Source organism: Symsagittifera roscoffensis, chromosome 6 (genome assembly GCF_963678635.1).
Source record: "Symsagittifera roscoffensis chromosome 6, txSymRosc1.1, whole genome shotgun sequence".
Taxonomy (NCBI): Eukaryota; Metazoa; Xenacoelomorpha; order Acoela; family Convolutidae; genus Symsagittifera; species Symsagittifera roscoffensis.
This window is the reverse complement of record NC_087067.1, coordinates 42,193,010-42,207,210: the sequence shown is the minus strand read 5'-3', so window position 1 is coordinate 42,207,210 and position 14,201 is coordinate 42,193,010. Positions and strand designations below refer to the sequence as shown.

At 33.8% G+C, this 14,201-nt stretch overlaps 2 protein-coding genes across 4 annotated transcripts in view; both read right to left on the bottom strand.

Moving 5' to 3' along the window:
* The window catches only part of LOC134847567 (casein kinase I-like), a 584,249-nt gene that overhangs the window by 95,884 nt on the left and 474,164 nt on the right, over positions 1 to 14,201 (bottom strand). The window lies entirely within an intron of this gene.
* Positions 1 to 14,201, bottom strand: part of LOC134847622 (E3 ubiquitin-protein ligase Godzilla-like) — a 31,103-nt gene that overhangs the window by 15,273 nt on the left and 1,629 nt on the right. The window contains exons 3-7 of one of the 2 annotated variants that reach the window (XM_063864763.1): positions 7,930 to 8,055; positions 7,361 to 7,448; positions 6,333 to 6,423; positions 6,161 to 6,181; positions 5,750 to 5,890 (exon numbers count right to left, since the gene is read on the bottom strand). In XM_063864763.1, the coding sequence (XP_063720833.1) occupies positions 5,750 to 5,890; positions 6,161 to 6,181; positions 6,333 to 6,423; positions 7,361 to 7,448; positions 7,930 to 8,055 (467 nt within the window). The remainder of the gene's footprint in view (positions 1 to 5,749; positions 5,891 to 6,160; positions 6,182 to 6,332; positions 6,424 to 7,360; positions 7,449 to 7,929; positions 8,056 to 14,201) is intronic. The other variant, XM_063864764.1, reaches the window with a different exon arrangement.

Below are 14,201 nucleotides of genomic sequence, written 5' to 3'. Positions count from 1 at the left end.
TGAACTTACAATAGTAGTCTATCGCCAATTGAATATTTTTGGCACTAACGCGATCGATTTTCTATTTTGGAAAATTGGACTGATTTATCATTTTGGTACTTGTGAATACCCACCGATTAGTTGGCCTCAATTCAATTTGAATGATTTTGTGATGGATAATTCATGATGCATAAATATTTCGCGTCATGCCTTCAGCGGGTGCCGGACATCAAGCCGACAATTCTTCAAGCCGAATCGTAAAATTAGGGACTTGAAGCCAAACATTTTCTCAAAAATTAATGAAATATGATTAATTTGAAGACTGGTTTGAGAAATTTTTCAATTTCATTATCTTTCTTTATCGGTTTTTAGCTTTTCAGAACATATAAGCCTCTAGTTATGCTTAGGAAAGTTTAAAATTAAAATATTGTTGAAGGCGCTTTTTATGTATTTATTCATTTCAACAACCGGCTGATGTAAAACATGGATGCCATTCCTAAGAGGTGCATTGTCATGCATAACGCTCATTATGGACTAGACTTGTCTAAATTTTTGCAAAGTACCATGTTACAGATGATCAAATAGTGCTTAAGTTGAAATTTTGTCCTGAAGTCCCGTCGGCTTATTGTCCTATACCCGCTTTCAGCATTATGAAAAAAAATTCCAAGCGCACAAAAATTAGTCCAGAGCCCGGTCAAATTGGCAATTTTCAAACTCCCAGAACTTTGCAAAAAAAATGGTCGGATGTAAAATATCTGTTTACATTTGATTTCAGGGAGTCGATATCTTCGATGGGGTAAAATAAAATGTTTTAAAAACTATAATTTCGATCGCCAAAACTGACTGAAAAAAAACACACCAAACATGAATATTCCGTTTTCTCCGAAAGTCGGAGCAATTAATAATTGCTAGCGTGTTTCGCACCTCGGTGCTTCGAATATTCAAAGACTCAAAAACCTATTCTTTGAGTGTACTCTGACAGCACCCAATTACAGGGTTCGTAATTGAAAATTTTGCAAAGTTTTTTATTCAAGTTTTTTATACAAATTTTGAAAAACCAAAAAACTTTGTGAAGTTTAATAAACGTTCTTCGGAAAATTTAAAATGAACTAAGATACATCACAGCTGGGAAACTGAAAGCAATTGAGCAGTCACATTTGGACGCAAGATTTGCAACTCCTGAGAGTAACTTAAAATTTTGTAAAATTTTTCATTCGATTTTTTAATTCAAATTTTGAAAAACCATAAAAATTTGTGACATTTTTTTATATCCAAGTTTATAATGAAATAAGAAACGTCACATCTGAGAAACTGGAAGCAATTGAGCAGTCGCATTCGGACGCAAGATTTGCAACTCCTGAGAGTACCCCTACAGTACCCAACTACAACGTTGGGAAATTCTGATTTTGAGAAACTTCATCTTAAATTTTCTAAACCAGAAAAAATTCACATTTCGAACACTACCAAAATTTGAGCAGTTTTTTTTATGGCAATATTCGCAATCTTTGAAAGTACACAACTACAGGTTTGGGAATTTCACTAACGAATTATTTTGTAATAATTTGAGTTTTCTTAAAATTTCCAAAAAACTTGTCTTATCTTTTAAACAAAAATGAAGCCGAACTTGCAACTCCTGAGATTACTCTGACAGCTCTCCAACTACAGGTTAGGAATTTCAAACTTTGAAAAAAAAATTTCATGAAAATTTTTTGAAAAAATCACAAAAAAAATCATATCTGGAAAACTGCAAGATTTTGAGCAGTCCTATTCAGAGGCAAGATTCGCAACCCCCTGAGAGTACCCTCAAAGATTCCAATAACAGGATTGATATCTTCAAAGTTTTGGAACTTTTTAACATTTAAGTTTTATTTGAAAATTTCGGAGAAAATCATAAAAAACGTCATTTCTCGAAAACTACAAGGATTTGAGCACTCATAGTGGGAGAAAAAATTCGCAATTCCTGAGAGTACCCTGACAGAGGCTCACTACAGAGATGAAAACTTCAAGTTTTGCGAAATTGTTTATAACCTAAGTTTTCTGAAAAATTTGGAAAAAATCATCGAAAAAAGTTTTTTCTCGAAAACTACAAGAATTTGAGCAGCCATTTTCAAAGGCAAGATTCGCAACTTCCTGAGATTACCCTCACAGATTCCAATAATAGGAATGAGATCTTCAAAGTTTTGGAATTTTTTAACATTTAAGTTTTTTTTAAAATTTCGGAGAAAATCATTAAAAACGTCAGATCTCGAAAACTACAAGGATTTGAGCGGTCATATTTGGCGGCGAAATTTGCAACTCCTGAGAGTACCCCGACAGAGCCTCACTACAGAGATGGTAATTTCAAGTTTTGTTAAACTTTTTTATATCTAAGTTTTTTTGAAAAAATTCCAAAAAAACGTCATATCTCGAAAACTACACGGATTTGAGCAGCCATAATCAAAGGCAAGATTTGCAACCCCTTACAATATCCAACAACAGGATTGAGATCTTAAACGTTTTGGAATTTTTTTAAATCTAAGTTTTTGAAAATTTTCGAACGTCATATCTCGAAAACTACAACGATTTGAGAAGTGAGAATTGGAGGCAAGATTCGCAACTCCTGAGAAAACCCTGACAGCACTCAACTAAAGGGCGAGATATTGCCTCTCTTAAACTAAAAGGATTTGGTTAGGCCAGAATCGCAAAACCTGGGAAAATTCTGACAATATCCGACTATTGGGTTGCTAATTTCAAATTGATGGAATAAACTCTGAATTTGAACTGGAAAATCGAAAAAAAACCTTAACCATTGAAATATACGATATAGCTTAAACGTGAAAAAATTCATTTGTTAAACATGGAAAAAGAATATGTTGAAAAGGCTTTAACATGGCGAGATAGAGAAGCCCGCATTTAAATATATAATAGATCATAATAGATGAAAGTTAAAAAATTAGGCGACGGGTAGACAGACATAATCAAATTAATTTAAAAAGCAGGTATACAGACAGACAGACTTAATTTGACCTCGAAAAAAAATACTGAAAAATTAATGACCTTGCGAAAAACTAATTGAAAAATTTTCTTAAGCATTGCAATATATGATATAGCTTAAATCTGAAAAAAATCTTTCGTTAAACATGTAAAATTATTATGCTTAAACATGGGAGATAGCTGACACTCGCATTTAAATATAGTATAGATAGATAGATAGCTCCTGGTTTCTTATCTGTACGCCAATTGAATAGCATGTACAAGAATGCTGACTTCAATAATGACTATCAGTTAATTTGTGATCATATACCCGGTTCTGACAAAATTATCACCGGCAGAAAATCGAGAAGTTGCTTCAAAAAGGAGTGACGGTTTTTAGAAGACCAATGACCAAGTGTAAGAAAAGTACAACTGGCGGATAATTGATTGAAAATCAGCAAGATCTATAGAAGATTCTTCGCTACATTCATTACTCTTAACAGAAATTGAAATAAGCTCTTATTCTTGTTGATATTCCCCAATTAAAACTATTATTTCGCCGTTTGCCAGCAGAACTGCACCGGGAGACGGTTTTTTGGTAGACCAATCTTTTACTACATAAAGTTGAATGATCTTTTAGCAGAAACGAAATACAACTGACTCAGACTTGATTGACAGACGTAAAAAGACGCTCAGTCTGGGGTTGAGCTTCCCTAATTAAGCCAATTATCACGTTTTATTTAGTAATTTATCGTTTATTGGTTTCAAAAACGGTAATATTCATTACCAGCAAACACTGATTCACGCGTTTCGCGTACCGAAAGTAAGCGCAGCGGATCGACGTAGACTAAGCGGTCGCTACTCCCCAATGCCGCATTTGAAGATAGCTTTTTGACCTGTTAATTGTTTTGTGAGTCTGCTAAAAAATCGGTCTGCGCAAACCATTCTAGCCTTGCAAACCAGCCTAGCACCATTCCATCAGTTTAAAAAACAGAAAAGCCTAAAAATTTGCATAACACTTGCGCCAAAAATTAGCACAGTGTAGCAAGCGATCATTAAATTCGTGTTTGAAATTATAGCTCTGGCTTGTTAAAGGTTGAATCAAGTAACAGATCGGTCTGCTTAAAGTCTTAGCTGCTAGTGCGGCCAAGCCTTACAGAAAAACAGTAGCAGACACTAAAACTGTATCTGTAAACCTTATAAAAATAAATGGTTCCGATCTAGTTCAATGATATTCCACTTTATACAGTGCTGATTTAAATTATCCGGACAAAACGAACAAAACTTGAATTTTCAAACGCGTTTTTCTCAAATTGGGTTAAGATTAGACAAAAAGTGAAGAGAACAAAAGTTGCTTAGAATTTCAGAATTAATACGGTGCCATTTTTTCTCCGAAATTCTCAACAAAAATTTTACCCCAAAAATGGGTCATTTTGGCTTTTTTCAATTAATCAAGAATTATGCTGAAACTACTTTGTTAATTGATAAGAAAATTATATCACAGGAAGCCTCTTACGCAGCTCAACAAAGTTTAAGAAGGGTTAAATCTCCAAAAATTTGCGCAAATTGTTTAAAATCTATTTTTAAACAGAGATTCTGGGTTTTATATAGTAAAAGTCACATTTATTGACTATCAAGTGAAATTTTTTTCTCTTATACTGGTTTTTGGAGATTTAACCCTTATTAAACTTTGTTGAGCTGCGTAAGAGGCTTCCTGTGATATAATTTTCTTATCAATTAACAAATAGTTTCAGTGTAATTCTTGATTAGTTGAAAAAAGCCAAAATGACCCATTTTTGGGGTAAAATTTTTGTTGAGAATTTCGGAGAAAAAATCGCACCGTATTAATTCTGGTGAAATTCTGAGCAACTTTTGTTCTCTTCACTTTTTGCCTAATCTTAGCCCAATTTGAGAAAAACGCGTTTGAAAATTCAAGTTTTGTTCGATTTGTCCGGATAATTTAAATAGCCTTTTAGCAGAAAAACATATTTGGCGGATAGCTCATTGACAGACATTGCAATAAGCTCCTCTTGCTAATTCCCCAATAAAAACAATTATTTTACCATTGGCCAACAAAATTGCATCGGGTCGGGAGATGCTTTCCAAGTTTGACTTCAAAAACCAACTGTTTAAGATAAGAGCTTCCTTTTCCGTTCCTTCAGATCAATATTCCGATTTTTGAACAAAAAAAATATATTTTCGCAAGTTTAGGTTTTTCCTCCAAAATCATTTCTCGAATTAACAGAAAAATATATATATCAGGTTAAAGCTCTTTGAATTTCAATACAGATTCATGATGGGCACTTGTTTGATGACATTATTCAAATTTAAGAACAGCTAACAGACATTTGGAAAAGAGTCATTGAACGCAGGAAAACAAAAAAAAAATACTGACTTGTTTTTTGAAAAAATCTCCACTTTCAATTTTCTGAGAAAAAATAGGCGACCTTATAGCTCTTTGAATCTCTAAAACAACTTAAGATAGAAACTTTTCTTTATAAAGTTAGCCCAATTTGAGAAAACTGGATCAGTAGGTAATTTTTTTATTCCACAGGAAATCCAAAAACTTTTGCGTGACCTTTACAATTATGCTGTACGATATTGGAGTTTGCCTTCCTTTTATGATGAAATGAACTTAAAAAAATCAAAAATCGACCCGAGAAAAACCAAACTTGAGCGTTAACAAATTTTTTAAGACTTTTTCGTTTAAAGAGAAAACAATCAACTCATAAATATCTTCACTGCGTTCATTGAAAACTAAACTTGTATCAAAAATGTTTCAAATGGTACAGAAACTCATCAAATATTTCTTGCATACCTGTGATCTCGAACGAGTTTGACGAGGACGAATAGGAGCATGATGATGAAACACACGCCCACTATTATAACAAAGGGGATCAAGTACAGCTTCAGTGGGATCAGAAATTCGCCTTTTATAGTGACTTCCGTATTCACATTCCTAAAATAAAATCTGTTTCATTGGGTACAACAAATTTCTCATGAGCGCAGTATGTATATACCATGAGGCCAAGCTGATAATGATTGTAGTACATGAACAAAAGGTCAACAGAAATTGACGATCATTATAGTAAAAGTCATATCAGCCAGTGTGTAATCAAGGGGCGATACTCTCAGAACTAATTTAAAAAAGCCTTATGAAAACGAAAGGCTCAGAAATTGATTTTCAATGGCTTATTTGAATGTATGATACAATAGTAATTGATTTTACCAATATAAATCTACAGCATATCTGAAGTAAATGAGCATAACTAAGAGACTTCCTATTTCATATAAAAGTATTTTCAATTACCACCAAATCTAGTCCAATAATCATTGGCGGGGCAAAACGCACTGTAGCTTTTTGATTACTTAAAAAAAACAAGTTATATGCATAAACTCACATGTTTCGGTTGAAAACCAAGGTGAAGTTTTCTTTTAAATTGATTCCGTCGCTTTTGCCCACAAACACAGAGGGAATTGAGACGTCGTACACTATAAAAACAAGAAAAAACATTGAATGCTTAGTATTGTACAGAATTTTCTACCCTGTGCGATTTGAGGAACCGAAGAAACCAAATAAAAAACCACAGATATATTTTTTACCAAAGGAAAATTCTGAAAACATAAGAATTCCACCAGCCCTGACATGCGATTTAAAAATTAGCGGGCCATAATATACGACCAAGATCAAACAAGTTGCAACAGCTTCAAAAGTATATGGACGATACTTAAAAGAAAACATTCAACGTCAATATTTAAACGATTCAGAACATATTGAAATTTTACCCCCCCCCATCAACTTTCAATTCCCGACCTACGCCACGTTGGCACTAAGGTCTGTCGATCACAAACAGCCACTTTCAGTTACGCCAATATCAGTCTCGATTTTTGAGTCGTTGCTGAAGTGCAAATAATGCAGTAAGATCTTCGCAAGAATAGAAAAAACTCAAAACTTTGCTCTTTCCTACTTTTTCTGCATCAATTGATTTTATCAAATTCAAAAAATATAGTTCACAATCTGCTTTGAATTGAATTGTAACACAAGTAACACTAAATTTTCTGAGCTGCTTTGTTTTTCATTTTTTTTTCATAGTAATATCACCCACTTGGTTCAAAAATACGCTGAATTCATGTAAGGCTAGCATTTTTTCAAGCGATTTAATTGGTCTGTAAATTGCACGGTACATATGCTGCAATTTTAATTCGAATAATAGTTCACAAAACGCCTGAGTGAAAATACGACTATATATGAATAATTTGAAACCAGCGATATTTTAAAAAAATCCAACTAAAATGTAAGAGGGGGGAAAAAGTGGCAGGTTTTTTCCCTACGAAATAGTGAACACAGAGGAAGAAAAAGACAGGGAGAACCACACCAGTCGACTCATCAGGACCACTCGGTTAAATTGACTCAAATTCAATCACTTACTTCCAGTTGAATCCATTTGAATTATTGTATCGTCCTCATCGTTGTATATTATAGCGGCACTGAATTGAGCCTGTTGTGCATGGTAAACCTAAAGCAGCAAAATTTCAGTAACCACACAGAGGCGAAGCGGAGCTTTGCACCGCCACCAACACATTAGAAACCTAGAACGGCACTCAAAGGGATTATAACCACAAAGTCGAAAAAAATGGACAAAAATCTACAAACATTTTCATATGTTTCTATCGAATGAAATTCATTTTAGGGCAAACATTTCAAGAAAGACAATTGCCAGCGTTTAATTAGCATTAAAGTACAAACAAAGCAGCGGAAACTAAGCCGATAATATATTGGTGGACGCGCGTTGAGCCAAAAAAAATGGTCAAAAAATGACCTTTGAAACGCTTTGAAAAAACTGTAGTCATAATAAATGTATATCTTTAATGTGCTCAAAAACGGATAAATTGTACATCAATCGAAAAAAAATTAAATTGTAAAATCTTACTGAAGTAGAGAGGGATAATTTGAGCAAAAGAGCATAGAATGTAGGGAAGGACAACAGGTTTACTGACCTTAGTCTCGAACTCACACTCTCCCTGTTCAATCAGGACAAACATGGGGACGCTGATTACGACATCTGAAGACGGCGTTGATAATGGTGTGCAGGCGTTCAGCGGCTGGGCAACCAACAGCACTCCCTAAACACAGTACCGTAATGGATCAAGCCTTTAAGATAACAGACTATAACATAGAGGCGAACTTTCCAACCAATTGCGATACAACACAAGCGTATCATTGCATGTTAACGAATAAAAAAAATGAGAAGGAAACCGCTAAATCGACAAGATGCAATTTCAGAAAAAGAGTCAACAATCACAACTATCAGCATTAGATAAACTTTTAGTGCCATTTACCGAGCGGTCACAAAGCCGGAAACACTTAGGTAGAGACTTAATGACAATGAGCCGAAAACAAAAAATGCCATAAAAATCATCTTCATGAAAAAAATTTGAGTATGTAAAAAAATGCACAAAAAGTTTTTCAGGAGCAACAACAAGTGCATCATAACAGCTCATTTGTCTCGAATGAAATTTTTTTTTTTAAAAAAAAACATGCTAATCAAGACATTAGAACGTTAAACAAAGAATTGTGAAAATTCATATTTGAGAAGACACCCGTTGAGCTAAAAAAAAATGTTTTATCAAAAACAAATTTAAGGTCCCCCATCAAATACACACATATGAGAAAAATTTTTGCTCATCAAGTGACGCAATAAGAAGCTACTAAGACTAACTTTACAAACCGCTCACTTTTAAATTGAAAAAAAAAACAAAGACAATCGAAGATTGGAAGAATAATGAACGCAAATATACATTAAAAAAAACAGACTTTGTTGAAAAAATCTATTTCAAAGAAAAAAATTGATGCCTTTTAAGCTCATTGAAATTCTATAACTGATTGTTGCTTTTTGATAACATTAGCCCAACTTGAGAAAACTGGATCAATAGGTAAGTTTTTATTACGCTGGAAATCTAAAAATTAAATTTCACTTTCGAAACTAGAAATCGTTCGTATTTGGAGAGTGCTATTTATGTCACTTTGAGCAGATGATTTTCAACTCAGCTCAAAAAATGCATATATACCTAAGTGCATTAATAAAAACATCAATATGTATGAATGCACATCTGTAGTTATTACAGACTTAAAAAACAAAAACAAAATCAGCAAGCCCTATATAATAGTCTTCATTACGTTCATTACTCTTAAAAACTAAAAACATAGCCAGAGGCGAAGCAGAGATTTGCGCCAATTGCGATGCACAAATTAATGACTACTACTACTTGCAGATGAGTAAAAAAAAATGAAATAAGGAAAATCGAATAATTTTTTGAAAATTACAAAATTGCAAAAAAAATCTGATATCTTCGAAATAAACTACTGAACCTTTACAAACAGACGCAAACCAAAATATCGCTTTCTTGCGATACAAAAAAAAACAAAGCAGTACAAACTAACCGACAAGTTGGAGATAAAGCAGGAGAAAAAAATTAGTAAAAGAATGATAAAGAAAAATTGATCTATCAAAAATTTCTTACTTTGTCTTGATTTTATATTGAACGAAAATGGCTTTCAAGAAAATATGCCAGAAAGTAAGACAATTGGCTTCCAAACACAGCGGCGAAGCTGAGCTTCGCAACACTTGCAATACAAAAAAAATAGGATCCTAACAGCATGACGTTGATGAAGTAGCAAGATGACTTCGAGCCAAGAAAAAATGAAAAAAGATCAACAAAAATAACAATCTAAAAAATGCAAACAGAAGTCTTTTCGGGATTGAATCTATTTCGGATTTTGGGAGGTCTTTGTCGGATTGAATTTCAGGTTTCCAAAATATCGAGCCAGTTCTATCGATCGTAAAAATAAAACCGGAATTGCAGGAACCAAATATTTTGAAGAAAACATGATATCCCATAAGCAGACAATCAACCGAAAGGTACTGCCACATAGTGTCCACCAGTGTTTTATGTAGTGAATGCAAGGTGGTATACCCAATCCGGAAAAAAAGACAGTTTAAGTCGACAACTATAAAATTGCGACAAAATACAAACATAGCACCACAAACTAGCAGACAGAAATTGAGCCAAAAGCCACTAAGTCAAAAAAATTTAAGAGAAAAAAGATATAAGATATATTAGCGTTATAAGTCCATGCTAATTGATCGACAAAGCAAAAACTTCCACTTCACAAAAGCAACAAAATTTCCGCAAAAAATAATAACTTAATTATTTCTACTCTTGCCTTCATCGAGTTAAAAGAAAGCCGAATCTTCAAGAAAAGCAGGTGTTGTCCTGTTTACATCAACTATGCCAAAAACATTAACTAAACCGAAAAACTGACGGTAGCCCAATAAATTTGAAAATTTCTTTCGAAAAAACAGGTCTCGGCCGCTTCAAATCACAAGCCATTGTCGTCTCAAGCATATTTATTATCTCAGCGCAAGATGCACTGGATAGTTGATCGGACGTAAATTTACTATAATAAACGAACTAAAAAGGCAAAAATAGTTACTGAGGGTTAGATTTACCAAAACATTCTCGTTTGATTTCAATCGTTAAAAAAACAAACAAAAATAAACAGGACAAAAATTAGGAAAACGAGCCGATATATCTCAAAAACGAAAATATACTAAAAAAATTCAAATCCAGAAATATTTAATTCGGAACTATTTCCGTAAACACAAGGCACATATGCAGCCAATACAAACCATGCAGCGGGTATGAATTATACTGATTACCATTTGACCAATCTGAGAACCAAGTTACTTACGGGGGAAAATTAAGTATTTGATTGCAATACCCTAGCTCATCAAAGGATAACACAGAAGCGAAGCGGAGCTTTGCAACACTTGTGATACAATACAAACTTAGAAACAAAAATCAGTCAAAAAAGCTGAAAAATGTTGAAAGCTTGGTGAACCAAAATTTATGTATGTCTTGATTAAAGACCATTAGGTGCCCAGCTAAAGCTGGAGGTACGTTTTTGACCTTTCTTTGGATTTCTAACACTAATGCGGGACGACATGCATAACTTCGGAAATTGAACTTTGCCCAAAACCTTAGTTGTTTCCCTATTAAAATAAGTGAGAAGAGTGAAAGTTTTTTTGAGTTACTTAAATTTTACCCAGGACATAACATTTCTCAAACGAAAAATTAGGGAGTCGCTGCTTCTGCAGGAAAAAATATTGCAAATTTTAGATTGAACATTACATCTCAGATTTGATAGGCTAGTTTTGAAGAAAAATCATATAGTTTCTTGGAGCGGCCAAAAGTTCAAAAAACTTGACTTTTCGAAATCCACTACTTTTCTGCAAACATAAGGTCAAGGCCGCAAAGGTTCGAAAGATTCCCAAACTAATTTTATCAATTGAACGCTTAACCTGAAAGCTGACACGGTAGTTTTCGAGTAAACTAAAAAAAATCCAGTAAACGGTCAAAGTTTCACAAAACTTTGATTTGTTTGAAGGCTTCATTTTTTCTTTAGAAGAGGCGTAGCCAATTGTAAAAGTAGGGTTTCAACAACCTGTTGTTCCATTAAACCTACAATACCAGATTTGGCAGGATAGGTATTGAGAAAAGACCAAAAAACAGTCAACAAATCCAAAAATTGCAATTTCCAAGCGTCGTTCTTGTGTAAAAAATAGGCTCCGCTTATGCAAGGAAATTCACGCAAGCTGTAATTTCGATTGATCCCAAAAACTCCGATTTGAGAGGGCAGTTCTTGAGAAGTGTCCAAAAAAAGTTCAACAACGGTCAACGACTTTTCCGAGCTTCCTTTAACTCGCAACACTGCAACCCGTTCTTTGATTGAACCCAAAATTCAAGATACGGGAGGGTATTTTTCGAGAAAATTCGAAAAGTTTGAAAAACCTGTCGAAAAGTCTTGACTTTTTTTAGGGCAATAACTTTTTGTGTAGAAAAAATATGTGAAAGCCGCTAATGCAGTGGAGCTTCACACAACCCGTTAACTCCATTGAACTTACAATATCAAAATTTAGAGGCTAGTTTTCGAGAAAAGTCAAAGATTCAAAACACTTTTCTAATCCGTTCTATTCATTGAAACGGAAATCTCAGATTTAGAACGGTAGCTTTTGAGACACAGAGGCGAAGTTGCACTTCGCATACACAAGCAAAAATACTACCAAAAACTCTACTATTAAAAAAACTGAATGATAAAACTTTGAGTCACAAATTTCTTAAGTGACGCACGCCAATTAAGAGTCTACATAATTGCTAATAGATGCAAGTCAATTTTGACGCATCAGCAGTACCAGTCAATTTGAAAAAGCAATTTAACAACTAACATGCCTCAATTTATAGAGCGTACGCATTTAATCTAGTATACGAAAAATCTCATTCAAAACATCGTTCGAACCCTCTTACTTTGTTGCGGGTCTCCTTCCCTACGCTACAGACCCATGATATCTTGAAGCTAAAGTGCTAATATCGCTAGCAATGCCTGTACTTAACAGCTGGTTATTGACCATAATAAATAATGAAAAGTTTCAAAAATCAACACTAAAATTTGCGACTTATGCTGGATAAAAAAAGAGTTCATACTATCACACAAGCTTCGCTTGTGCAAAAACTAAATAACAATCCAAAAAAAAGGTCAAATATTTCCCGAAGACTTTTGTGAAGGCTTTGGACAGGGGAGGAGCGGTAAAATAAAAAGGGACAAGCGGAGTAAGCAGGTAGACAGGGGTGGAGTCATTCTTTCGATTGATACTCCTTTTTTTGAAAATTGGAAACAAATTAAGAAATCGAATTTCATGTACTTTCATAAAACCTGTTTTATCAAACAGGAATTCTAAGAAAATAAGAAAATACGAAAAAATGAAAATACACCTTAAGAAAACATTTTAAATATCAATTTTGAGACTAAGTATCACGTTCTCACATCTGCTCCACGGCCACTTTTAATTTTACTAACACTAGCCAACAATAAAGCAGCATAAAATCGAGCAATTTTCAAAATTTCAAAAAAATGGACTTTACGCAAAAAATTTTCTCTGCTTAAATAGGAGATTAGCTGCTCATTTAAAGAATAAAACTAATACTCGCTCTTTCAACTGAAACTTTTATCTCGGTTTCTGCTGGCTAGTTTTCGAAAAAGGTAAAACGATTCCAAATCATGATCAAAAAATCACAACTTTGACATTTCCTAAATCCATAATCTTTTCTATACTAAAGCAGGGTAACAGCCTTTTATGCCGGGAAGACTTCCACACCCTGATTTTTATATTGAACCCTAATATTAGTTTTAGATAGTAGTTTTCGAGAATAGTGATGAAAATTCTAAAAAAAAACGGTAAAAATGTCAAAAAATGGATTTTCCCGAAGCCCATATCGAATTTTCTGCACAAAATAGGATGGAGAGACTAAGCAGGAAAAACCTTAGCACTATATTTTTTTGAATGATTATCAAACTTAAAAACAGCAGATAAATTTTTGAAAAAAAAACTTTAAAAAAAGGGCAAAATTTCAAAAATTGGACATTTTTAAGGACATGTTTTTTTCAAATCCACGGAATAGCCGCTTGCCCAGGGAAGAACTTTTTCTTTAAATTAAACCCTTAATCTCCGATTCGGTAGTGCAGTTTTTTAGCAGAGTTTTTAAAATTGACCAAAATGTCAAAAAATGAAATGTCAAAATGTCAAGCTTGTTTAAGGCCACAACTTTTTTCTACCAATTTAGGGAATAACCACTTGAGAAGGAAAGATCCCCCCAATTTTTTGTTTTGATTGAAATTTTCGTCTCAGATTTGTGTTTATAATATTCGAGAAAATAAAAATTCAAAACACACGGGTCAAAAATCCCCCTACTGAAAATTTCGAGGCCGTAAAAAGTGAAGTAAAATGAAAAGAGACTAGCGAAATATGCAGGCACATAAATGAGCAGCCGCTTTGTCCATTGATACCATTTTTGGGTTTTTAAGAAAAATTGAAAGGGGTTTTTGAGAAAAATTGAAATTTCTGCGAAAAACTCATAACTCAAAAATTTCTACGAAAGAAATCAAAACGTCGCAAAAAAGCAACAATCCCATACATTTTAAAAATACCCGTTTTTGTTCGAACAGGACCTAGCACTACTCAAAAATAGAGCAACAATAAATGCTATTAAATTTTCAATGCAACCACTGTGATACTTGCTTACAGCACAAGAGAATCCTTGATATGATACCTAAGCCGATAAATCTTGAGCAGACAAATGAATATCCTACAATTCAATTTTTAACGGAAAAAACTTAATGGCATACATAGTCAAAAAAAATCATGCCCGGTCAG